Source organism: Fukomys damarensis, unplaced genomic scaffold (assembly GCF_012274545.1).
Source record: "Fukomys damarensis isolate Sample0158 unplaced genomic scaffold, DMR_v1.0_HiC HiC_scaffold_13, whole genome shotgun sequence".
In the NCBI taxonomy this organism is placed as follows: Eukaryota; Metazoa; Chordata; class Mammalia; order Rodentia; family Bathyergidae; genus Fukomys; species Fukomys damarensis.
In genome coordinates this window covers 164,271-188,396 of record NW_022900925.1, presented here as the reverse complement: position 1 = coordinate 188,396, position 24,126 = coordinate 164,271, and the positions used below count along the sequence as shown (strand labels likewise).

Sequence of the window (24,126 nt, the reverse complement as noted above, 5' to 3'; positions counted from 1 at the left end):
CGGAGCGCCGTTCTAGCTCCCGCCCCGCTGTGTCACGCACGTGGTCATCTCGGCCGCGGCCGGGCCCCAGAGGTGGTAAGGAGGAAAAGAGGGGAAGGTTTTGCTGGCTGTGAGGATGCGCACGTTTGCCTTGAGGCCTGGCCCTCCCTAATAAGTTTGCCACCCGGTCGAGGTCTAACCGCTTTCGAGAGGGGAGATCCGATCCCTGTGACTTGAGAGTTCTGTGCAAGCGCATCTGCCTAGGAAGTCCTTTACGGTGACCTTTCCTAGTGTGATTAGGGTGCTAAGAGCTTGTTGCTTCCACTGTGGTCCTAGTGTTGTGATTAGGGTGCTAAGAGCTTGTTGCTTCCAGAGTGGTTCTAGTGTTGAAGTTGTAAGTTTTGCTTCTGGAAAGCGTCTGTTGTTAGTACAAACTGCTAGAACCTGTTTAAACACTAGTAATTTGGGAGAGAGGTATGTGTCTGTAGAGCCACTACGGGTTAAATTGCCCTGTCCGTTTTGCTGTTTGACATAGAAGAGTTCAGAAGAAAGGAAAGTTTTGGCTTTGCTTTTTTTTAGTTATTTCGGGAAGGGTTGTCAAACAGAACTTACCTCCTCTGGGTTGTTCTTTCCTCTGATTCCACCCCATTTTCATTGCTATTGCCCCTGCACCTGGCTTTCCCAGCCCAGAAGATTTATCCTATTTGGTAATTATGATAGCTTACATTTTATCTTTAAGCGTACAGCTATCCAACCCTGTCCCTCTGCATTTCCTCTTCCTTGGAAGAGCAGTGGCAGAGTTTGTCTAATTCCCAAAAGGAATTTCTTAGAGACCATTAAAAGAAATTACATCTCCCCAGTGCACCACGGGCATGGTGGCCCATGTCTGTAATTCCATCACTTGGAGTTAGAGAGGCAGGAGGATCATCCCGAGTTCGAGACCAGCCTAGGCTACATAGTGAGTTCAAAGCCAGCCTAAACTACATGGTGAGATCCTTTCTCAAAAAATAAAAAAATAAATAGACAAAAAATTAGCTCTGTGGTTTCCAGATGTCGTTTAAACCCAGCACTTTCAAGATTTTTTATCATAATCATTGATTGTGCAGTAATAGGGAATCAACAGCTTAGAAAACCAAGCATCAGAGGGAAAGGTGTCCTTCACTGGATAAAAACAACTGAAAGGGCCAAATAGGGATAACTCAAACATGGTGCAGGTGTATGAGCATGTTGATGCACACATGCAGACCCAGCTCTTTTGGTTGTTTTTTGCTTTTTTGGTTTTTGTTTTCTTTTGGTACTGGGGATGGAACTCAGATCTTGCGCTTGTGGGGCTGGTGGTGGAACCACTGAGCTAAATCCCCAGCCCCTAGCACTCTTGATAGACTGAGGCAGATGGATGGAAAGTTTGATTTGAGACCAGCCTCACTGATTTAATAAAAGCCTATCCCAAGGTTTTAAAAAAAATGTTAAAGATTAAAATATTTTAAAAAGTATTGGGGATGTAGCTCCATGCAAAGGCCCTGGGTTCAATTCCAGAACAAAATACTAAAACCCAAACATTATAGAAGTCTTGCCATTAAGCTTTTATGGATCTGAGAAAAAAACTGGGGATTATTTTTCCTTTGACTTGAGGCAAATGTTAATTCAAGAGTTGCCAACCAGTTTGTGGGCTGAATCCCATCCTTGCTGAGCCTCCGTGTTGTTTGCAGTGTTGAGAACCCACAATTTGTGCATGCTACCCAAGTGCTCTACCACTGAGCTGCACCTCCATCCCTCTCACTAAGACTTTAAGAGAATTGAAATTAGTTGCCAACAGATTTCACATAAAAGACCCTGCAAAGCTGTATATTGATTGACTGTCTTTTATCTGGGCAAGTGCTTTTTTCTAGTTCGATGTACCTCACCTGGCAGAGTCATTTCAGTTAACTGGCCTGATCCCTGTACGTGTTCTGGTTGCAGCCTTTGGAAGTCAACTGAAAGTCTTTATTCACATATGCAGAAGTTGTGTCAGCCAGGAATGAGCTGTCTGGTTTTGTAGTTTTAGAGTCACCAGCTGCTTTCTTTCCAGATAACATGGTGTGGCTAGAGGTTAAACTTCCCCCTCCCACTTTGCTGAAAGGCCCTAGCCAAGTACTATGGGCAGAGTTGTTTGTTTAAGCCCATCTTCCCTAAAACCTTCCCTAGCTGGGCAGGACATGGAAACACAACTTGCCCCTGGCCTGTGAGCTGACTCCTGGGCATACCTCCATTCCTACTCAGTTGGTGGCATGACTGAGTGGAAAGAGCTGTATTAATTGATAGCCCAGCACCATAGATTATGAGGCCCAAGTTTATTATTGGACTTCATGACTGAAGTAGGCTGTTTATGGCTCCTAAATGACTTTGTTCCATGTCACATTCAGACTAACTCAGATTTCAGCTCCACTGTTAGGAGCACTTTCCTGAGTTGCTCACACTTGGTTGGCATCTGCTTTATGCTAAAACTAAAGAAAGCCTCTGGTCTGGGACAGGGATGGAGCAGAGCAGAGCAACATTTTCACAAACCTGCCAGAATTGTCAATGGCTGCAGACGGTGGAGCATGCTTTACATTTAAAAACTTAAAAAGACAGTGCCTATGCTGCACTGTCTGCTCACAATATATAGTAGATAGGTTCTTGTTTTACTTGGTTCTTGAATTTAGAAACAGCTCTGGGATTAGAGCTAAATGTCTGAATTATCATAGCAATTTAGTAGCCATGTGATAATTACATTTTTTTTTTTGAGATAGGGTCTTGCTATGCAGTTCTTTTTGCTATGCTGATCTTGAACTCACAGCTATCCTTCTGCTTCAGCCTCCTGAGTGCTGGGATCATTGGCATATGCTACTGTATGGCACCATATACGCCTGGAACCAAATATATTTAAATTAATTAAAATTAAATACAGTGCAACATTCAGCTTCTCAGTCCGAACCAGCCACATTTCAGGTTCTCTGTAGCCACTTTTGGCTAATGGCTACTGTATTGGACAGCACAGATAGAGAACATTTCCATCACTGCAGAAAGTGTGGCAGTGCTGGTCTAGACTAAAATAGGAGGGGTGGGAATGGCAAACTAATAGCTGCTTGCATGTTGATTTTTCTCTCAACTCCATTAAATCTAGGGACTCGACTGTATTTGTAATGAAGAGAATCAGGCTCTGAGCTGTTACTTGAATTCTTGTCCAGAATCCAGCATACTAGCAGCGAGCACATCATACAGATTGCCACTTGTCCTGCCGGCGTCTTTGAGGCACACTTGCACATCTAGGAAAGTACAGAGCAGGTATCTGTGTTCTGCTGCCCGTGTGCCAGCTTGGACCAGCTTACAGACCCCCCACCTCTCTTAACTTGGGCTGCTTGGTACTGCTCTCCCAGGGTCTCTGAGCATCTCTTAGTTCTTTTCCATGATTGTTGGAATGTGAGGATAGCCCTCTGAATACATGTCATGTGAAGAAGATATATTTGATCTGTCTGAGCATGATGCAGGGCAGCCTGGGTTTCAGCTTCACATATAGATAGTTTTCTACTGCCTTCCCTACCCCCAGACTCTTCAGCCATCTGCCTCAGCATTTGTTAGTTCTATGAGATTACTTTGGGGTCACTTCTGTATCCTTCTTGTCACCTTAGAGGGCTGTGTTTTATATGTACACAGATGGACAAGGTCCAGATGGTCAGTGTGGGATTTGTTGCCCAGTCCAGCAGAACAGACAGTTCACCAGCCAGGTGGGCAGTTTGGCTTGTGTTCCTAGGGTGACTGATTGGATTCTTCCCTTTTAAAACTGGGGACTTAGGGGTTTAGGGTATTTAATTTCTAGCTTTTATGTGTGGTGGAAGTTTTTCTTTCCTCCTGTCTGGAAGAAGTGAGCAGACACAGGGTTTGCACCCAAGTCTGTCAATGTGTAGTTATTTGGGCTGACCTCTTCTCCTCAGGTAGTGAAGAATGGTGTCACCCATGGCTGTGCTGCACATTGTAGTGCTAGAAGGCTGCTTAGGTTAGGATCTGCAGTGGTTCAGCCTCTTTGGGATTAATATACCTTGTTATTTGCTTCAGAGATTGTTGTTGTTGTTGTTGTTTGTTTTTGTTTTAATTCATTCAGGCATTCCAGTTTGCATTCTATTTGCATTGATTTGTGCCTCTATGGTTCATTCAGGCCACATTCCAGTGGGTACCTACCTTTCTGAGGAGGGAAAGCCTTATGCTCTGTCCAGGGAGGAGGGAGGGGTGGTTGAGGCCAAGAGGACAAAACTCTGCCTCAGCCTGGGCTGGGCATGTCTTTCTCTGTGAGCTGAGGGGTTGTGGGTGGAGGTGGAAAGTGCTCCAGGGGCAAGCACACTGGAATTTCCCAGTGCTACCCTGTTCTTTCCTGGTGCCAGCAGTAGTTTTATCAGCAGAGGGTTGTTGGGAAAAACCAGTAACAACTGAGGAGTCCTCTGACAGTTGAACAGGGCTGTGCAGAACACTTTCTATGTCTCTGCTGTGCATCAGGGTAGCTATGAGTCTCATGTGGCTATTGGGTGTTTGAAATGTGGTTAGTGTGTCTGAGGGGCTGCATTTAAAAATCTAATCTGATTGAAAATAATAAATTTAAATAGCCACAGGTGCCTTACACTGGGTGGTGCTTTACTCTTGTCCCCTTTGATTTGTGTACCTGGCTCAGACTCTGGTGTCACCACAGTGTTGTGGGAGAGGCAGGGCCTTTGGCCCCACTTGACATGAGAAAACTGCTCCAGGTAGCGAGGTGCTTTGCTTGTGGACACAAAGCTAGTAATTAAGCCAGAGGCCACTTGATCCCAGGCCTCTTGATGCTATACTTGGCCCTCTGTGTTCTTATTCCTCAGGCAGAAGAGCTTTTCGGTTACTAGACCACAGAGGAGGAGAGTGACCTCCTGTACATAGTTGTCTCTGAGATGGTTGAAAGCCTCAGGTGCCCTGTGAGAGTTCCTTGGACTGTTTGGAACCGCCCTCAATATTTGGGCCTAAATACTTGTGCCTCTTTGTCTGCACTGACCATTAAATCAGTGGCATAGGATTTGACTAATTAATCTTTCTGCTTTCTTTAGGGGCTTGAGGAAGCCATGCCTGGTTAAGCCACAAATGGATTTCTGGGACCTTGGGGCAGGGATGGTACAGTCCAGCACCTCATACCACATATTTATGAAGTGGACCTGACATGGACCTACTTTAATTTTTCAGGCACCAGTTCTCTTAATTACCATCATTGTTTTTCTTTTTCTCTTCCACCAGTGTCTTTGGAAGCCTGTTATATTCAGGCCCATTGTTGGGCCTTCTGTGAGGAAAACAAGTTTTTTGCTTTCAAGGAGACCAGTCATCCCTTTGTATTTTAAATGTAAGCTCACACTTAAATCCTGCCTAAGTGCCCAGGGTCCCACTCTGGGAAATTGGGCCTTAAAGCCAATACATATAGATAGGGTTTTTCTGGGTCTAGCAAGATGAAAAAGAATGATGGAAACTTGGGGTGGCCAGTGCTTGCTCGAGTGAAACGGGGAAGTGGACTTTTCTCTGCTTCTCTGGAAGAACTGCAGCAATATGAGACCAGTACACTTCAGCCTTGAGAGCCTCTGGTTAGCAGTGAGGAAGTGCTGGTGCCCTGGGCCTTCTCCATGTTTACTGAGACGATTCCAGAGCAGGAAGTGGCAGCCTCTTCTTTTTGGCTCTTTTTACCCCAAGAAATACCAGTTGTTGAATGAGAGTTTTTCTTAAGAAAATTTTACAGTTGTTTTTTCCATTAAAAAGAAGCACTTTTTTTCTTTCCTTCCCTCTTTTCTCTTCCCTCCTCTTTTACTTTCTTTAAAACAAAAAAAGTGAGAAGAAAAACTTTATAGAGGTCACCACCACATGATGATATTTTATCTTTTTGTGCATAGCATCTTTGATATTTTCCCCATATACCTGTCTTTGTTTTTAAGAAATTATATATTAACTATACCAAAAGTTTTATGAAACATAATAAGCATGCCACAACTTGATGATTCTTTTTTTTTTTTTAACTAGATTCTTTACAGGCATGTGCCACCACACCCAGCAAAACCCAAACTTTTTTTTTTTTTTTGGTAATGGGAATCGAACTTGGGTCATTGTGCTTGCGAGGCAGGCGGTAGAACCACTGAACTAAATCCCTGGCATAAATTTTTTTTTTAATCCAAACTTTTTTTTACTTCAGCATTTGCATAAGGGATACCTAGCCTGTGTTGCCTTTTTCCCCCCTCTCCTGGTACTGAGGATCAAATCTAGGGTCAGTACCATTGAGCTGTGTTCCCAGGCCTATTTCATATGTGTATTTTAAAATATTGAGTGAGGATCTCACTGAGTTTCCCCAGCTGAGCTCAAACTTATGATTCTTCTACCTTCAAACACTCCAGTAGCATGTGCCATCATGTTGTATTGCTTTTATTTTTTAAATTTTTATTAATCTTTATTTCAAACTTTATTCCCAGGCTTCCTCAGCTTTATTTGGCTTCAAAGAATGAATCGTACGTAAGCAAATACTGAAAAGAGCTGCAGTGTCCAAGAGGCTTGGGCTTAAAAATATTAGACATCTAGATTTATCAGATCCATGAACAGAAACAATTTTAAAAAGCAGTCATAATATAAAATAGCAGTTCCCAGTAACTTCTTCCAAGTTTTATCTTCTTCAGAAGCTGACTCAATTCAGTTTGCCTCATTCTTAGAAACCTCATTAAAATTCTCCACAAGATCTGGAAGTTCATCATCATCATCCTCTCCAGTAGCAAATGGTGCTTTTCTATCCACAGATTGTTTGGGCAGAGCTTCAGCCAGTCACCTTAAACTAGTTAGACATCTGCACCAAGCTGGTTCAAGATACTGGGTAGCATTTCTGTCAGCTGTTTTCTCTCAGCATGGCCAGTATGTAAAGGTGAAAGTGTTTGTTGCCAGAGATGCCTGAACTTTTGGGTTGTTGAAGTGGACCACTGTTCACCTCTTCAATACCAGATATATTGTTTACCCCTAAATTCTTTAATGAGAACTGAAGTTTTTTTATCATCTGCTATAGCTGTTCTGTGATCCACCTTCTTCCTGTCAGTGGTTCCTTTTCCACCAATGCACACTTATGCCTGCAGTTTGGCAAGCTTTTCCTGGTTCGTGATTGTTTCTTCCATCTTGTCGGAGCGGTTATGGGGCAGCTCAGGGGACTAGGGCTGGCGCTCAGAAGGTCTTGGGTAGACCAGCTCTGATTAGGAGTACACACGCAGGACGCAAGATGGCAGCTCTAGTATTGCTCTTAAAAAAAACATCTTCCATGTACCAGAGGTCAGGCTGTCAGTTTTTTTTTTTTCCCTCATTGAGTTTATTGGTACATTTTAGGTATACAGTACAGTCACATTCATCATTGGGATCTTGTACCTTTCACCTTCCCTATTTACAAATACTTTAATTCCATTTTTTCATTTCCTCATTTTTTTTTTCTTTTCCCTTATTTCCTTTCCCCTACCCTTCCCACTCCCCCTACACCCTTAGCCCTTTTCTTTCTGTTTCACATTGTCAATTCAGGCTGTCAGGTTCTAAGGCCTATCTGTGGCCTTAGAAATTGGGGGTCAGCTGGTAATGCTCTGATAATTCAAGGCAGCTGTCCAACTGGTTTCTTAGCCAGGTCACATTTGACACAGAAACAGAAGCCAGCCATTGAGGGTAGGTATTGGGGTAGTTGGGAGGTGGCTGGATTTGTCTCTCTCTCTCAGGGAGCTTAGCTACCAGTTTCTGAAGTAGATGAGTTGAGAGTCCATATTAGCAGTATAGACCTGAGCCCTTTAATACCTACTGGTTGCTGAATGCTTGGTCTGACCTGGTGGACTCCAACAGAGATATCCTCTTGTTTGTTTGTCTGATTTGGGTTTGAACCTTTACACCTTCTTCCTTATATACATCATAAGGCATTTCAGCAATCTGCTTCTCTAGACTTCAATTTTATCCTGTCCATTAAATGCTAAAAAATGGCTTCACCACAGACTTAGTGAGTCTGAGCTTTGGGCAGGTGTACATGGCAGCCCATGGGCTGACTGAGAAATTGCCTCGGTGTGAAGCACCTGGGTTTCTTCCAGTGGCTGTGCTTGATTTTAGATGGTGGCTCACTGGGTTAAGTCTAAGTCCCATGTATGCCTAAATGAAGGAGAGTGGGCTGAGCTGCCCACAGGGAGACACTAGGGCTATGCTTGGAAGGCAGAGGGGAAGCTCATGTCTCTTAGGATGTATGTATTGGGTGTGCACACTTGTGTCTGCACATGCTGGCTAGTATGTAGTGGTCATAAGACTTCTGTAGCCAAAGGCAGAGGCTGCGTAAGCCCCAGTTGACTGAACCTCAGTGACCTTGGGAGTGCCTTACTGACCCAGTAAATGCTCTCTGTTATGCCTGTGCTGTGGGGTGGGGCACCTCATAACAGAAACAAGGCAGAAGCAGGCTGGCTGGCCTCTTACTTTCAGGCATGTTGGGACTCAAGCACACACCTGCTAATCTGCTTGACAAATGGCAGGAAATAGCCTTGTTGGCCATGCCTGATTGACAGTAGATCCCTTCATGGGCTTGCAGAGGGAGCTGGAGAGTGTCACAGGTCTTGGGAGTTGACATCTGTCCACTACTATGCTTCCATAATGGGCTGTTATAGGTGCTGATTGAACTAGATAGTCTTTAACTGAACAAACAGCATTTTTTGAATTAAGAATGGCTGCTGGCCTGCTGGGCAGAGAACATAATACTAGGGTGGATTAGGGATTTGGCAAGAATATTTTTTAATCCTAACTTGGTACCATCATTTGCTTTGAGGGTTCCACTGGGATAAACACTTGCTGGTGATCCACCGCCATATGTCTCTGGGCTCACTTTGAAAGTAGATAGGACATACAACTGGCTTAATTTCTTTTTGATTTCACAGATGGGTGCATGGTTTAACTCTTCCAATCTCATGTTCTCTGGCCTCTTGGCTAATGGCATTGAGGCCACAAGGATATCTATAGGGTAGAACCCCTGCCCCTCCCATACATGGGGGCACAGTCACCCTCTTAGTTCTGACTTAATTTCTGTGTGATTACATTTTACTGCTGGAGTGAAACCATGCCTCAGGTTTGTTTTTTGTTTGTTCTGGGTGGCTTTTAGAATGCTGAATTATGCTAGGAGAAACAGCTATGGTGGCCTTTCCTTCACCTCTTTTCTGAATTTTCTGCAAACAGGGAAACTTCACAGAATAATAAAGGAAAACCCTTGCTTTTATGGTTCAGTTTATCAGCTTCCTGTGTGAGGACTGGCAGGTTGTGTCACAGGCTGGTTGGCTACATCCCATGTTGAGGCTTCTGAGGGAGCAGATTTCTCCCCAGTGCACAATTTAATCAGGGACTATGATTTAATTAGGAGGCTCTGCCTTAGCCCTGCTTAATTAGTTACTCTTTAGGCTTCAGATTTCTCTTTGCTTGAGTCAAGTCAGGGCCTTTTATGAAAGGGCACCCACTTGAGAGTGGGATCTCCCTGTGCACTTGGGAGCACAGCCTATTTTTGACTTTCATTTTTGACCATGTAAGAATATTAATCAGTTGTTCATCTAGCTGGAGTAAAACTACCTCTAAGGGTTGCTTATCTGCTTCCTCAGTCAGTTTTAAAGTGCTGAACCTTGGCTGGGGGTGTAGTTAAGTGTTAGAGCACTTGATTAGCATGTGTGAGGGCCTGGGTTCCATCCCCAGTACCAAAAATGAGTAAAATAAAGTGCCAAACCCTGCCCAGAAGTGACAGCTGGAAGGAGTCTGGTCTGTTGGGCTCTTTGGCAGTTTTTTTTCTTTTTTTTGGTACTGAGGATTGAACTCAGGACCTTGAACTTGCGAGGCAGACACAGTGCCACTGAGCTAAATCCCTGGCCTTGATAGTTTTTTTTTTCCCTTGAAGTTTGCCCTCTCCACTCTGACTTCCACTGCACCCCATCCCCCATGTCATTTCTTTGAAGGAGGACCAGAATTTCCTGTGCCTGAATTGGGAGGGTTTTTGGGGAACCTTGTTTGAAGTGTCTACACTTGTTACTAGCATGTCATGGTGAGTGATCAGGCAGCTCTGAGCCTAGCTCCCTGTAACTTTCTTCTCCATGGCTACTTGGTATATAGGTGACGGGACAAAACAGACAGGTCAGATCTTTTGCCTCTGGGCACTTGGGCTGTACTTCTTATTGGCCACTGAAGGAGCTTTTTTTGGCAAGGACAATCAGCTATAGTAGATGGTCACATTGGCCCTTGTGTGGGCCCAGTAGACAGTCAGAGCTCTATAGTTGGAGGGGTATGGACTTGGGTGGAGGGAATGATGATTACCAGGTCCCTGGGGTCTCATCATTGTGGCGGGTCTGACTAGCCTTTGTTAAATAGCTTGATCCCATCTCTAGTGTTGTGCTTAGCAGAGTCTCAGTGAGGCTGGGATAAAGGCGGCTTCCTTAAAGATGAGTAGACAACAGAGCCAGGAGCAGTACTCAATGTTGCATGACAATATGGAGGTTAAAAAAGACCGGGATCTGCTGAAACAGGCCACAGGAAAGTGGAATGTGCAGCCCAGTATTTAGGTCTGCCTAGCTCAGGTGTGACAAGATTCTGCCTTAGAAAGTCTGGACAGGAGAGATGACACTGAGCCTCTACCCTACCTAACATGCGCCTGGGGGTGAGGTCCACTGTTGACTGGCTGTGATGCAGAACTGAGCCTTCCGTGGAGCTCAGGTTTCCTCCTCACTTAGCCAGGGTCATGTTCATAAACCCTGGTGCCAGGGGAAGTTGGGAATCAGATTGGACCTTTGAGGTGGGTCCCTGTGAATAGTGTCCTCACAAGTATGAGAGCGGCTTTTCCTCTGCTTGCAGGGTCATGCTGGTGCTGTCATTTGGGCTGTGTTTGAGAAACTCCACATAATTCAACATAATACCCATAAAAGCTGTGAGCCACTTCTGTGAGCACAAGGAGGCTACTTTTCCTCTCCTGTGGTCCTTACCACAGAGATGAGGAGCTGGTGAACTGCACTGTGGACTGTTCTTTCAGATAAACCAGAGTTGGTTTTCAGGCCCCCAAGGTGAAACTGTCCCTTTTTACCTTTTGTTCTATGGGCCAAAGATAACCACTTTTGATTCAAATGAAGGACAGAGTGTTTGGCATCATCTGTTGCAGGGTCTGTGGGTTTCCATGGAAGAACATCCTCCTGCAGATACCCTGATGTGCCAAGAGCAGTTTCTGAGCTGCTGACCTGTGCTTCTTTTGTATTCATGTCCATGACATTTGTGCTGAAATTGTTCTACTGTGGGCCCATTCTTAGATGCAGGCCTAACAGGATGTCACAGTGGGCTTCATGCCTAGCTCATCTTAAACTCTCTGTTCTCCTTTTCCTGTGCCTTTCCTCTTTTACTATTTTATTCTTTCAGGGAAAAACAATCTGATTATCTCGTGTGTTGAGTTCTAAAGTAGATAAACATGTGAGGTGTGCCTCAGGGATGAGCCCTCGCCTTTTTCAGCACCTTAGGAAACACTGTGAAGTCCTTCTTGGTCTAACTTCCCCTCTCTCTTTCTACCCACCAAAGGGTGACCTTGTCGGCCACAGACTGCTACATCGTGCATGAGATCTACAATGGTGAGAATGCCCAGGACCAGTTTGAGTACGAGCTGGAGCAGGCCCTGGAAGCCCAGTACAAATACATTGTCATCGAGCCCACTCGAATCGGTGATGAGACGGCGCGCTGGATCACTGTGGGCAACTGCCTGCATAAGACGGCTGTGCTGGCGGGCACTGCTTGCCTCTTCACCCCATTGGCACTGCCCCTAGATTACTCTCACTACATCTCCCTGCCCGCTGGAGTGCTGAGCTTGACCTGCTGCACCCTCTATGGGATCTCCTGGCAGTTTGACCCTTGCTGCAAGTACCAAGTGGAGTATGATGCCTATAAACTGTCTCGACTGCCCCTGCACACACTCACCTCTTCTACCCCAGTGGTGCTGGTCCGGAAGGACGACCTGCACAGAAAGAGACTGCACAATACGATAGCACTGGCTGCCCTGGTGTACTGTGTAAAGAAGATTTACGAACTCTATGCTGTATGACTGCAGTGAATAGGGAGGGGAACAGAACCACACAGCCTGCAAGAGACAAGAGGACGCAGAGGTTTTTTTGCCACAGTAACACTTTTTGCTCTATGCGGCAGTGGAGCCTGGGAAGGTGTTTGGTTTAATATTTGTTATTTTTTAAAAAAGAACACAGATCATGGGTGTACCAAGGGTTTTTTCAGCTTATTACAAAAATGTGGATTTCCATAACCCCAGAGGGCGTTTGAGGTTATGGAAATCTTAACTAGGCAGTGGACTGTGGATGGAAGCCAATGCTGCTGAGGGTGTGTGAATGCGCTTGGGGGGGGAGGGTGTCTTTAAGTATATTGTTTAACTGTACCATTCGGAGCCAACCAGAAGCTATTGACCATTAAAATTAAGAGAATTTCAATCCTGCTGTTCTCTGTCCATGCCTGTGCCCGCAGCTGCTGCTACATGGAGATGTGTGGCACTGCGGACATTACCCTGCCCACTGTAGCCAGGTGCCACCACTTGCAGCAATGACATGCCTAGATCAGAAGTCGTGCTGCCAGACCTTGCCCAGACATGGTCTCATGGCTCACCCTGGCTTGTTCCCAAGGCCAGTGCTGCTGACATGCTATTCAGGGGCATTGTAGGATTAGGTAAGTCCTAGAGGTCACAGGGCCTCCCTTTGGGTTCACTTGGGAATTGGGGGCCCAAGAGCCCTCTTCCAGACAGTCTGATTTAGGAAGACACAGAAATTAACATTTGTGTTTTTAAAAAGCTGTTTTTGATGTGGACCCACGGCCCCCAGTGAGGGAAGAGCCCTAGAAACAGTCTAGGTTCCATTTCATAGGAGCTGAGGCCTGTGCTTCTCCCTTAGCTTAGAGCTAAAGCTTTGGATGCACGAGGAATTGTCCCTCCACAAAGGCTGAGGCCTCAGTGCTGCCTGTTGCTGAGAGCCACCAGCATCTGTTCTGAGGGGTGGGCAATGTGTAAAAGTCTAAGGTCAGCTAAACTGACCTTTCACTCAGTTATGAGGGCTCCATCCAGGAAGCCCAGTCCACACTGCAGGGTGCTTAACCTGTGGTGTATGGCAAATCTTTAGGGAGATCCACAGCTTTAAAAAAGTTTTAAGAACATTTGATTTAGTTCCAGGGGCCCTAGAAATACCATCTGCTCAGTTGAGTGCTGGATGGCAGAATGGTGTGAGGTGCACAGTATGTTTACACAGCAGTGTTTGGCCGGTAGGAAGATTGGTAAAGAGGGAGCTGCCTTGGCCATAGAGACCCAAAACAAACAGGCTCATTTCGATTGTGCAGGATAAGTTGGAATTGGCACCCATCCCTTGGGCAAGCACAGCATGGTAGGTGCTTTTGTAACAAAAAGACCCAGATTTGGGTCTGTGCCTACTCTGGCAGTGCTCATTCTGTACCTCGAGTTTCAAGGGGGAGAGGGGAACATGACAGGCCCTAGGATTGCAAATCAGATGAGCAGATGCTCTTGTCCAAAATAGAAATCAGGTGCACACGGTGGATCCTTCACCATTTTGCAGGCTACACTGAACAAAGTGACAAGTGACTTGTCCTAACCCAGATCCTGAAGTGCAATCTTAGTTATGCGGGCCCTGGCCAGGCAGGTGAGGGCAGTGGCTGGTGTGCCTAAGGCAAGACCATGGGAAAAGACACAGAAGAACATTTTACACCTTCCTGCTACCCTTTGCTCAGACCTGAAGGTGTGGCAAGGTCCCTGAGAAGTGGCTCGAGCTCAGTCTGTGATGTGCCATAGAGCTTTACAGAAAGAGCTTTCAGTAAATGCTGAGAGGAAGCAAAGGCCTTGCTATGTGAAGTCCAAAGTGAGTCCTATGTAGACATTTTAGGGAGCAGCCATGGAACTAATTAGTAAGTTGGCCTAGTTTTTACCACCTACCCCAATTTCTGAGAGAGAGAGAAAGACCTATGTGAAGGGACACACAGGAAAAGTGGAGATGCAGACCCTGATAAGCTTTTCTTTCCGCCATCTCCTCAGCCTCCTCTGCTCCTCCAGTTTTCACATTTGGTTCAGCACTGTTGTCCCTGCTGATAGAGAGGGGGATCATTATGAGCTTGGGGACCCCAAGGAGGCTGTGCACTCACCATTTCCCCTCAGCATAGCACAGGAGGGGCTGCTGTCTAGATGGTAAAGCTTACTTGGTTTTAGTTTTCAGTCTCAAGCTTGGACAGCAAATGTAGGATGGCCTGCTGCTGCCCAGGCTCAAGGGAAACAGTAAAAGGCTTGACAAGCAAGGTGGAAAGTGTCTTTAAACTTTATCAGATATATAAAGAACTGATTAAAAATGCTTTTCATACTTCCCAGCTGAACTTGAGGAAAGTGGGCCAAAAAATCGCTAACCTTCAAGGATAGTAAAATGAACAATAGCAACACAGCTACTCATGGTGGCCACTGCTTAAACACAGGTTTGAAAAATCCAAGAACAAATGGTTGCTCAGAGGCCATGAGGTGAGGCCAGGTCATGGCTAAGCTGGCGCAAAGGAGGAAATGTCCAGGTGAACACTGGGTAGGCCTTGTCCACAGGAAGGCTGTCAGCTGCTATCCATGTTAGAACAGTCCCAGGGCTGCCTCAGGAAGTTCCATGTGTTCAAACCAGTGCTCTCTCCAGGGACAATTCAGGCTTATCTCAACCTAGGAGCAGCAAAGGTGATCCCAGATCCTCTGGGTCTTGTCTTTGAGGCTAAAAAGATCACCAGTCTGGTGCTCGTGTGTCTTCTGTACCTCTATACTTTGTCAGCAACCTTCTTAAGCCTTATGCTCAGCCTCTAGGCAAGGAGCTGTATCTAGTTAGATTTTTATAAATACTGTTTGAATTATATTCTATTTCTAAAGTAAGTCTTAGCAAGTTTTTAAAATGTTAGGTGGTAAGTGCTGGGGCTGTAGGTCAGTGGTAGAACACGTGTATAGGTGTGCAAGGCCCTGGATTCTATCCCCAGCACTACAAATACATGTGATGTTCCTTGTCTTTGAGGATGGAGTATGCTGTCACTAAGCTTGCAGTCTAGTGTATCCGTCGTGGCTGACCAGACAAGCAGATGGATATAGGCCTTTCTGCAAGTGCCAGTCAACAAGTGTCTATGGAGAGATGTTCTGTTCTTTTTGGAGGAAGTCATTTTCCTGCCATGCACTGGGAGGCCTGCTGGTGCTGGGCATCCTCATTCAACTTGGGTTAGGGGTGGGGTGGGGTTGGAAGGGAGCTCTAGAAGTCTAGAACAGTTGCTACCACCTTGGCTCCAGTGACTCTGGTGCTGGGATCTATTGTGAACACTCGAAGCCCTTTCTCCCATGCCAGGACAGGTGTGGATGATTATGTGGAAAATGAAGCAGCACCCCTCGTTTGTATTTGCAATTCACAAGAGGTTCCTGGATCTTTCCAGGATATAGTTCCGTGACCTGGGGCAGATCTAATCACCTACAGGTCCTCCTACTCCCAGGAAACTGGAAAGCCTCTAATTCCCTTACCCTAGACTCGTGGCTATTTTTATAATCCTTTGGGGGCAGCTGTTTAAAATAGAAGACATGGCTAGAGTTGGGATGCAGTGCAAGATGTCAAAGACTAGGTGATTTTTTTTTGGTACCGGGGATCGAACTTGGGTCCTTGCGCTTGCAAGGCAGGCAGTGGAACCACTGAGCTAAATCCCCGGCCCAAGACTAGGTGATTTTTTTTTGGTACCGGGGATCGAACTTGGGTCCTTGCGCTTGCAAGGCAGGCAGTGGAACCACTGAGCTAAATCCCCGGCCCAAGACTAGGTGATTTTTATTCCAATTTGGGGACATCTATAATGGAACTGCTATTCCAATACTCAATTTCAGTAATAGGAAAAATGTCTAAAACCTCAGAAATGAAGTTGACCTACTCAGTGAAACACATATTTTTAACAAACTAGAAAGGCAGATGTTCCAACTAGTTCCTATTAAGGTACTTCTTCCACCAGGAGACTAGGGGTGTTTTAGTCATCTCTCAGGTCTTCGTGTTCTGGGGTACCAGGGCCATTGAGATCTCTCCATTTGACTGTTGTCTTCATCTTTTGCTTGAAGGGGTGCCTAACATCCTGCATGGACACACTGAGACTCCCAAGGAACACGAGGAACTGCTGTTGGTACTAGAATTGACATCACTTGGGATATACCCAATAAACCACACTAGCTTGGCTTCTATGCTCAATGAGCCATCACAGGGCCATGGAAAAAATATGAATAACGAGTTCCTGAAACTATACCCTTCACCCTCAAGCACTGGAGGTTGTCTCTCTGCCAAAATAATCAGGGAAATGTTTTTGGATAAGTCAAATATGAGAACAGTGATGTCAGGGCATTTTTTGATTCCAAGACTAAGGCCATTTCTAGGAGTTGGTGGGGCTGAATTCAAAGGACACATGGTTCTTCTAGTCCTTGAAGACTGACTTACTGTTCCAGTCATTTAATTTGTAGTTTTAGAGTTTAAACCCTGCACAATATTTATTCCTTATGCATTTACCCCTCACCTTGGGAAGAAACTTGTTGCCTGGTTTGGTTCCCACTCTCTGGGGACAGGGGCCAGGCCAGGGAAGTGTTTCTTCAGTGTTTCCACCTGTGAGGCAAACCTCCACTCAAGTCTCAACAAATGCAGTTGTCCCTTGTAGACACGGTGTTGATTCTCAGCCCCAGCTCTGATCCACATTAGGAGTTCTTGGATTTCTGCTCCTTCCTGGCCCTGAAGGCCATGATGCTAAAATAGAGCCTAGGAGCCAGACTGCGAAGATAAATGGCCAAGGAAGGCACCCAGTCAGCCAGGATCACATCTTTGTTTTTCTTCCCCACAGCAGCAAGAACATCCTGGGCCACGTCTGCAGGGCTTCGGCCCTGGGCTGTGTTCCTGTCAATAGCTAAAATAAATAAAAGAAACACATGAAGCAGAGGTCCCACTCTTGAGGATCTGAGCTGACATGGGTTTTAGGTCAGCTTGCTGCACTCACTACCAGGGAGCTCTTCCTAATCTGCCAGGAAGCAGAAGCATCTGTTATTCTAACCCTCACCCATCCCCAGTGCTGGAAATTGAAATCAGGGTTTTTCCACTTAGTTATATCCCCAGCCCTTTTTAAATTTTTAGACTTTTGAGACAGAGTCTTGCTAAGATGGCCAGGTTCAGGTTCATTTTCAGCTTGTGATTGTCCTTCCTGAGCCTCCCAGAGTCCTAGGATTATAGATGTGTGCCACAGTGCCAAGCCCTGATGATTTTATGTTCTGAGGAAGCATTCACAGTTCAAAGTAGGTAAGTGGGGGTAAGGGAGATACAGGGTGAGGACTGGAGGTCCCACTCTGCTTGGAACCAAAGTAAGTACATCTGGTGATTTGACCCAAGACAGCCTGGTGGTCTATGGTGAAAGTGGTAGGCCAGCTCAAGTAAGGTTTCACACATCTGAGAAGGAGCTTCCTGACCTGGGAAATTTTTGCATCTTTGAACAGTCCATGATTAAGTGATGTTACACATGTAATTTGTCTGGGATGGCTTAGCTTCAGGTACCAGATGAGAGATGGGGAGGACTGTCTGACCCTTACATGCATGACCAGCTCATGGAAATCAATATGTCCTAGCTGTCAAAGTCATGTTATCTGGATGAGATAGGAAGAAATCCATGGTTTGCTTTAGGTGTTGGAGGGAAGGAGGTAGCGGGGAGAGTTTAGGAGGTGTGAGTAGGACAGGAACTGATGTTCCTTCTTCACTAGTGATCTGACACTTTGCTGGCAAAGTAGGAACACTAAGCAGGTGCAGGAGATAGGCCACTGGAATATGCCATGTGAAACCATCTGTAAGCTGTACAGACTGCCCAAACTCCCCCACTGGGTTTGTTCTCATGTGCCATTGCAGAAGAATGGGGAATTTCAATTGTTGCTTATTTTTAAATGCCAGAGACAGAATTTTTAAAGCAGTATCTATCTTCCAGGGATAAATAGGTATGAAGCTGTCTGGCTCTTGACTCTGTGTGGCTTCTGCTATGGTGAGACTTGTTGTATGAGAGAGCAGATGCCAACCAGGACAGGGCAGTCTTGGTTCAGGCCTAGCAGGGTAGGTTTATGCAAAGACCCACAGAGATCACATCCAGAGCAGCAGGACAGAGCAGGACAGTAGTACAGAGGCAGGCAGGCAGGCCTATTCCAAGCCCAGGGAGGCACTTGTGGGCCATCTGACCTGAGACAGCCTGTGTCTGCATACTGGGATGGGATAGGCCAGAAGTTCAGCCCATAAGTGACAACTGCAGGTCAGCTCAGACTGAAACTATTGCCCCACATTCAGATTCTCCTGGAAGACCAGGCCTGAAATCAGTCATAACATGGGTAGGGACTGTTCAGGTCAAACCTTCCCACTTGCCATGGGGTTAATTCACTTAGGCGTGATCATAACAATACTTCTTGGACCTTGTGATTTGGGAATGGGTTAGATGAAGTTTGGTGGCACTTTAGCTGAAAGACTTCCTTTCTATGCCCCAGAGTCCTCAACATAGGCTGAGTGGTTCTTAGTGGAGTAAGTAGAGATTATGCAACAGTCTGTATTTATAACCAACACCTATGTGAGGATTTTTAGTTTAAAAAATTGTCTTCCAAATGAAAATGACCAAAAAATCACTGAGGTAAAAGAAGCATGTCCCACTCTGGCTGTCCAATAGCCTGCCTGCATGCCTGCCTGCATGTGTGCCTGCCTGCCTGCCTCCCTCCCTCTTTTCCTTTCTTTGCTTTGTTTGGAGACAGGGTCTTGCAATGTAGTTCAGGCTGGCCTTGAACTTCTGGTGATCCTTCTGCTTCAGCCTCCCAAGTACTGGGATTACAGGCATGTGCCACCACCCCTCCCTTCCAATAGCTTTTTATAGGAGAAAAAGAGCCCTGCCCCACCTCCATATCTGGACCCATCACTGGTGACAGCATTTACAGAGAGGTTGGTGCGGATGTAGCCAGGGCTGATGACAGTCACCTTGATGTCATCCTGTTCCATTTCGGCACGCAGGCAGTCAAAGAATGCCTGGGTTGCGTGCTTAGAGGCTGCGTCTGCAACAGCGGAAAGAGGCAGTGAGGCAGTGTAGTGGGCAAGGCCCAAAGCCTACCTATTTATTTCTATTCACTGTCTCTAAAACCTGGCTTTACTGTTTAAGAGTACAGCATTATATGGGCCGGGGATTTAGCTCAGTGGTTTGGTGGCCTGCCTTGCAAGTGCAAGGACCCGAGTTCAATCCCCGGTACCAAAAAAAACAAAACAAAACAAAAACCAAGAGTACAGCATTATAGCAATGTTCATTCTTAGTTTTGAGATGTGCACTATGCCCCTGTTCTTAGAAAACCCTGAAATAGTAAGGAGGAAAGGAGCGTTGTGCTCAGCCCCCTCTCATGGCTTAGGAAGAAAATGCACGTGAGCGCGCGTGCGCACACACACACACACACACACACACACACACACACACTATGCTAAGCAAACAAGGAAAAGGTTAAATGGGGAATCTACATGTTAGTCCCATGGGAATTGTTTATGCTGTTCCTATAACATTTTTTTTTGTCTGAAATATTCCAAGTTTAAAGTTAAAAAACACCACCTACTAAGTAACACTCAAAATAGTACACACAATAAAATGAAAAAGTGAAAATCCTTCTAATTTTGATGTCAGAGTTGACCAATGCTGTTTCTTAAACTTTTTTTTTTTTTTTTTTTTGGTATCGGGGATTGAACTCAGGTCCTTGCGCTTGCAAAACAGGCCACCGAACCGCTGAGCTAAATCCCTGGCCCTCTCAAACTTTTTATTTTATGTGTAAACACACGATTTTACATAGAAATAGTATTTTTTTTAAAATGTGTGATTTCTCTTATATGAGAAAAAATATATATACAAATAAAGAACAAAATAGAAGATATATAAGTAGGAAATAGGGAGAAGTTCAAATAATTCCCCATATTACCTATTCCTGTTTCAAAAGTATTTTAATATATATGCCAGTTTGTTTCATTTATAGTAGTCTTTTCTCTTAGTTCATTGAAAAGAAAGTGTTGTGTTATTATTTTTTTGTTCCTTCTTGGTAAGAGAGAATTTTTTTCTATGTGTTGTACTCTGAGTAACTAATTTGAAGATAATTTGAGGAGTTAAATTAATCCAGGTTATAGGTTGTTTTAGTCCTTGAAATACTTCACTCAGTGCTCTCCTGAAGTAATTTTTTTTTTTCTTATAGGAAGGAGCTCACACTGTCCCCATTGTTCCTACAAGTAATTTTCTTCACCTGGCACAGGTAGGACAGCCTCTTTCCGTGCCAGCCTTACAGACCTGCCACAACGACGTCTCAGCTTATCTCATTTCATCTGGCTCTGGCTGCTCAGTCTTTCCCTGGGGTTACCAGGTGACAATACTAGTTTCATCAATGGACCTCAAGGGCTATTTCCAGCTTTTGTCACTGTAGAACATGCTATGAGTGAGGATCCTTGCACACATGTGTGCACAAAAATCCATGCCTAGCTTCTTATAAACTTCTCCTGGTGAACTTCTACACTATAACTTTCATCTGGAAAAGCCACAGACCTTATTCTACCTGTAAGAGGCAGAATTACCACTGCTTCTCAGCAACAGCTTAGAAAAGTGAAAAGTGAGGGGATACAAGGACTCTGAAGGAATGTCCTTGGAAAATATACCAACATCTTCACAGAAAATCAATTTCCTCCAGTTCAGAGTCCTAAATGTTTTAGTCTTAGTAAAAAAAGGGCATCACCCATTAGCCAAGAAAACAAGAAGGGAGGGCAGGAGATTTAGCTCAGTGATTCTTCCTCCTGCTTTGCAAGTGCAAGGTCCAGAGATCAATTCCTGGTACCAAAATAACAAAATAAAACAAAACAAAAAACCAGGAAGGGAGAAAGCCAGGAAAATGTCACAGCAAATCCCAGAAGCAGCTGGTTGTGGGGGATGGGTGGGTGGAGAGAACATGCCTGTCAGCTGTGATTCCAGGGCCAGCCCACCCCAGAGGATGAAGAATGGGGTCTCCTCAGATCTCTCAGGCTTCAGGTGCTTAGCTAGGATGAGCTGGCCCAAGGCCTCATCACTGTCACCAACACCTGCCCCCTCTGTGCACTGATCATCTGACATGGCTTCTCAGCAGCAGTGTGAAGGAGATGAGGCTCTTCCCTTGGTTTAATAGGTGAGGAGGCTGCTACTATTCTGGGTTAACCCACTTGCCCAGGAAGCATAGCCACTCATTCAGTCTGGTTACTATACAGCAGTGATGGAAAACCTTTTAGAATTTTCAATGATACAAACAGTCCGTTGTGGCACATGTGGCATAGGTTCTCCACCACTGCTGTATACTATGAGACCAATCATGGCACCTACTGAAGTCAGCAGGCTGTTAAGAAAGTAAAAGCCAGTGGGGTTAAACCAAAGTAAAATGTGGAAATAATTTGGTTGAAAGAACTCTGTATGTCCTTTACTCTGATTTACCTATTGTTAACATTTTACCTTAGTTGCTTTATCATTTGTGATTTCATATAGTTGTTTTTGTTTTTGTTTTCTGAACCCCTTGAGCAGGCTTAAGTTGCTGTCCTGTTTGAGCAGGGTTGAAACTGAATATGAAAAAACAGAACCCTTAGAGATAAATATGGATACAACTCTTTTCAATTTATAGAGGACATCTCCAGCGATCTCACCTCATCTTTTTGACTAGCAATGGGAAGCATTCTGATGAGCGTTAAGTCTCATGAAGAAGAAAGGAATTAGGGAGTGAGTTCAGGTCCATAGACATGTGACCAGAGCCAACAGACAGAGCAGGAACTCAGATCTTAGGGAAAAGAATAAACCTCTACTCAGATATTTGGTCACATCTTATTATCAAACTGAACTGTCACTATCCTTTCAAAATTCTGAAAGAGCTTAGCCACCCACCTCCTTCCTGACAGAGCTGTGTCTGGGCCTTGAGAGTGGTGACAGCAGATGAGGCTATCCCAAGTCTTTCCTTTCAGAAGTTGCAGCAAAGCAAGTGACTTAAGATGATTTATGAAATTTCCTTTAAAATCTTTTAAAAAGCAAAGATTATACTCTTTTGCTTGCTGGTGTGACATACAGGTGGAGGGACAGATGAAATGACATATTAGATTGTGGCATAGCTACTCTCCTATGTGGAAAGGAACGTATGAACTGCAAAGCAAGTTGGTATATTTAATTTTGGGGGACTGTCTCTTATTTGAAAACAAGGGTGGGCACAGAGAGGGGAGGATTTTTACCCAAGGTCACAGTGGGTAAGGATAAAGCTGGACTCTAGAAAATCCCATTCACATTTTATGGTTTCTTTACATTCTGTAAAGGGTATTTCTTCAACATATGAATATTGCAAGTAAACATATTTTTATAATAAAAAAATAAAAACATTTTAGATGAGGGAGAAGCAAGTACTCACAGGCTGATCGGAAAGGAATGCTAATTTTGCCCTGGACACTGCTGATGGTGACGATGTGGCCTCGCCTCCTCTTGATCATCGATGGCAGGAGCACTGAAGAGAGAATGCAGGGACATAGATGGCACTGTTCTCCCAGCCACAGGAGGTGTTAGCCCCTTGGTGAGGGGGAAGGAGGCAGGGGGAGCCGATAAACAGCCTAGCTAAGTAAGAATGGTCAGTACAGTGCCTTTATTCTATGGGAGGCTGTCCCCTGGACTGATGTTTGTGGCCAGCATCAAAGCATCCCCACATTGTTCAAGTTTGCAGACATCATGGGAAAGACATACAAGCAATGCTGTGCAAATGAGGCTGCACTGCAGAGACCCTAATGTGTGGGAATAATGCACATAAAATATAGATAAAGGCCTGTGGGGGAAAAAACACCCAACTGTAATGACCATAATCCCTGCACGGTATAACAGCAGACAGGGACTGGCAAGATCTAACCAAAATGGAATCAACTGAGACAAAAAGAATGCTAACACATCAGTGCCTTTTCTCTTTTAACCCAAGATTGTTACCTTTTGTTAAAGCAACAGGGCCAAAGTAGTTTGTCTCCATAACCTTCTTGTCCACATCCACTGTGGTGTCTATAATTGCTCCACGGTAGCTAATACCAGCATTATTGATGAGGATGTCCACATGGCCAAAGCACTGCAGGATCTCAGCTCCTGCAGCCATGACAGCCCCAGGGTCTGTGAGGTCGAAGGTCACTGTGTAGGGCTTATGTGTCTGCTTCTGGTCAAAACAACACACACAAATGCACTTGCTGAGTAATGTGTCCCTGCTTTTCAGAGTCCTGAGAATGGCCCTCTGGGCATGAAATGACATAGGATGCAGCAACCTTCTTCCCAAAAGATGCAGCCTACAGGGTTCCTGCCTGTTGTGCACATACCTTACCTGGGAAACTTCTCCTGAACTGAAAAGGACAGCATCTTACAAGAGGTGATCTGGGGCTGCTCTCAGCTTCATCAGTCAGACTGTAAGCTGCCCAGTCCAGGGTCATGGATGGCATGGTCTGCTGTAGATCATCACAGGAGCTATTAGTTACAGCTCCCCATGCTGCTCTGTTGTCCACGGTTCCTACCTTAAGCAGCAGTGCATGTGTGTGTGTGTGTGTGTGTGTGTGTGTGTGTGTGTGTGTGTTGCTGTCTTTCTCAGCCTAAGTCACTTGTACTCATTTATTTATGGAACATTATTTACATTATCTCCTCTGTGCCTGGCACTGGGATGTAGCAGAAAATAAGACAGGGTTCCTGTCCCGCTGAAGCACACAGTCTAGTGGAGAAGACAGGTTAGTTCTGTAACTGGAAAGAATGCTATGGAGAAGCACATGGTACTAAAGAAATAAGTAATTGAGCAGTGTAATTTGGAGGGCTTCCCCACAGAAGTGAGGTAAAAAGAGACCAAGAAGATGAGTGGGGTAAAGTCAGAGAAGATGGCAGAACATGCAGGAAGCACCAGGAATCCATTTCTCTACTTAGAAAGATATACTCACAGAAACTATGAAGGGATACTTATGGAATAGTGGGATTTGCCTGAATGCTTGTAACTTCCAGGGGAGTGTCGGCTGGTAAACTGAAGTAAATTTGGTAGGTTTCACC

The 24,126-nt window shown here is 45.1% G+C and overlaps 2 protein-coding genes and 1 pseudogene across 5 annotated transcripts in view; 1 reads left to right on the top strand and 2 right to left on the bottom strand.

The window, feature by feature from the left end:
* Positions 1 to 12,457, top strand: part of Tmem11 (transmembrane protein 11) — a 13,787-nt gene extending 1,330 nt beyond the window's left edge. The window contains exons 1-2 of one of the 2 annotated variants that reach the window (XM_010618174.3): positions 5,266 to 5,347; positions 11,560 to 12,457. In XM_010618174.3, coding sequence (XP_010616476.1) covers positions 5,346 to 5,347; positions 11,560 to 12,076 — 519 coding nt within the window. In that variant the 5' untranslated portion in view covers positions 5,266 to 5,345 and the 3' untranslated portion in view covers positions 12,077 to 12,457. Of the gene's footprint in view, positions 1 to 5,265; positions 5,348 to 11,559 lie in introns of those variants that run through there. The other variant, XM_010618173.3, reaches the window with a different exon arrangement.
* LOC104858061 lies at positions 6,140 to 7,358 on the bottom strand (annotated as a pseudogene).
* A 4,023-nt stretch (positions 12,458 to 16,480) lies between the features above and the next one.
* Positions 16,481 to 24,126, bottom strand: part of Dhrs7b (dehydrogenase/reductase 7B) — a 46,327-nt gene continuing 38,681 nt past the window's right edge. For 2 of the 3 annotated variants that reach the window (XM_010618175.1, XM_010618177.2), the window contains 4 exons: positions 23,044 to 23,260; positions 22,484 to 22,576; positions 18,959 to 19,111; positions 16,481 to 16,956 (listed from right to left, as the gene is read on the bottom strand). In XM_010618175.1, the coding sequence (XP_010616477.1) occupies positions 16,751 to 16,956; positions 18,959 to 19,111; positions 22,484 to 22,576; positions 23,044 to 23,260 (669 nt within the window). In that variant the 3' untranslated portion in view covers positions 16,481 to 16,750. The remainder of the gene's footprint in view (positions 16,957 to 18,958; positions 19,112 to 22,483; positions 22,577 to 23,043; positions 23,261 to 24,126) is intronic. The other variant, XM_010618176.1, reaches the window with a different exon arrangement.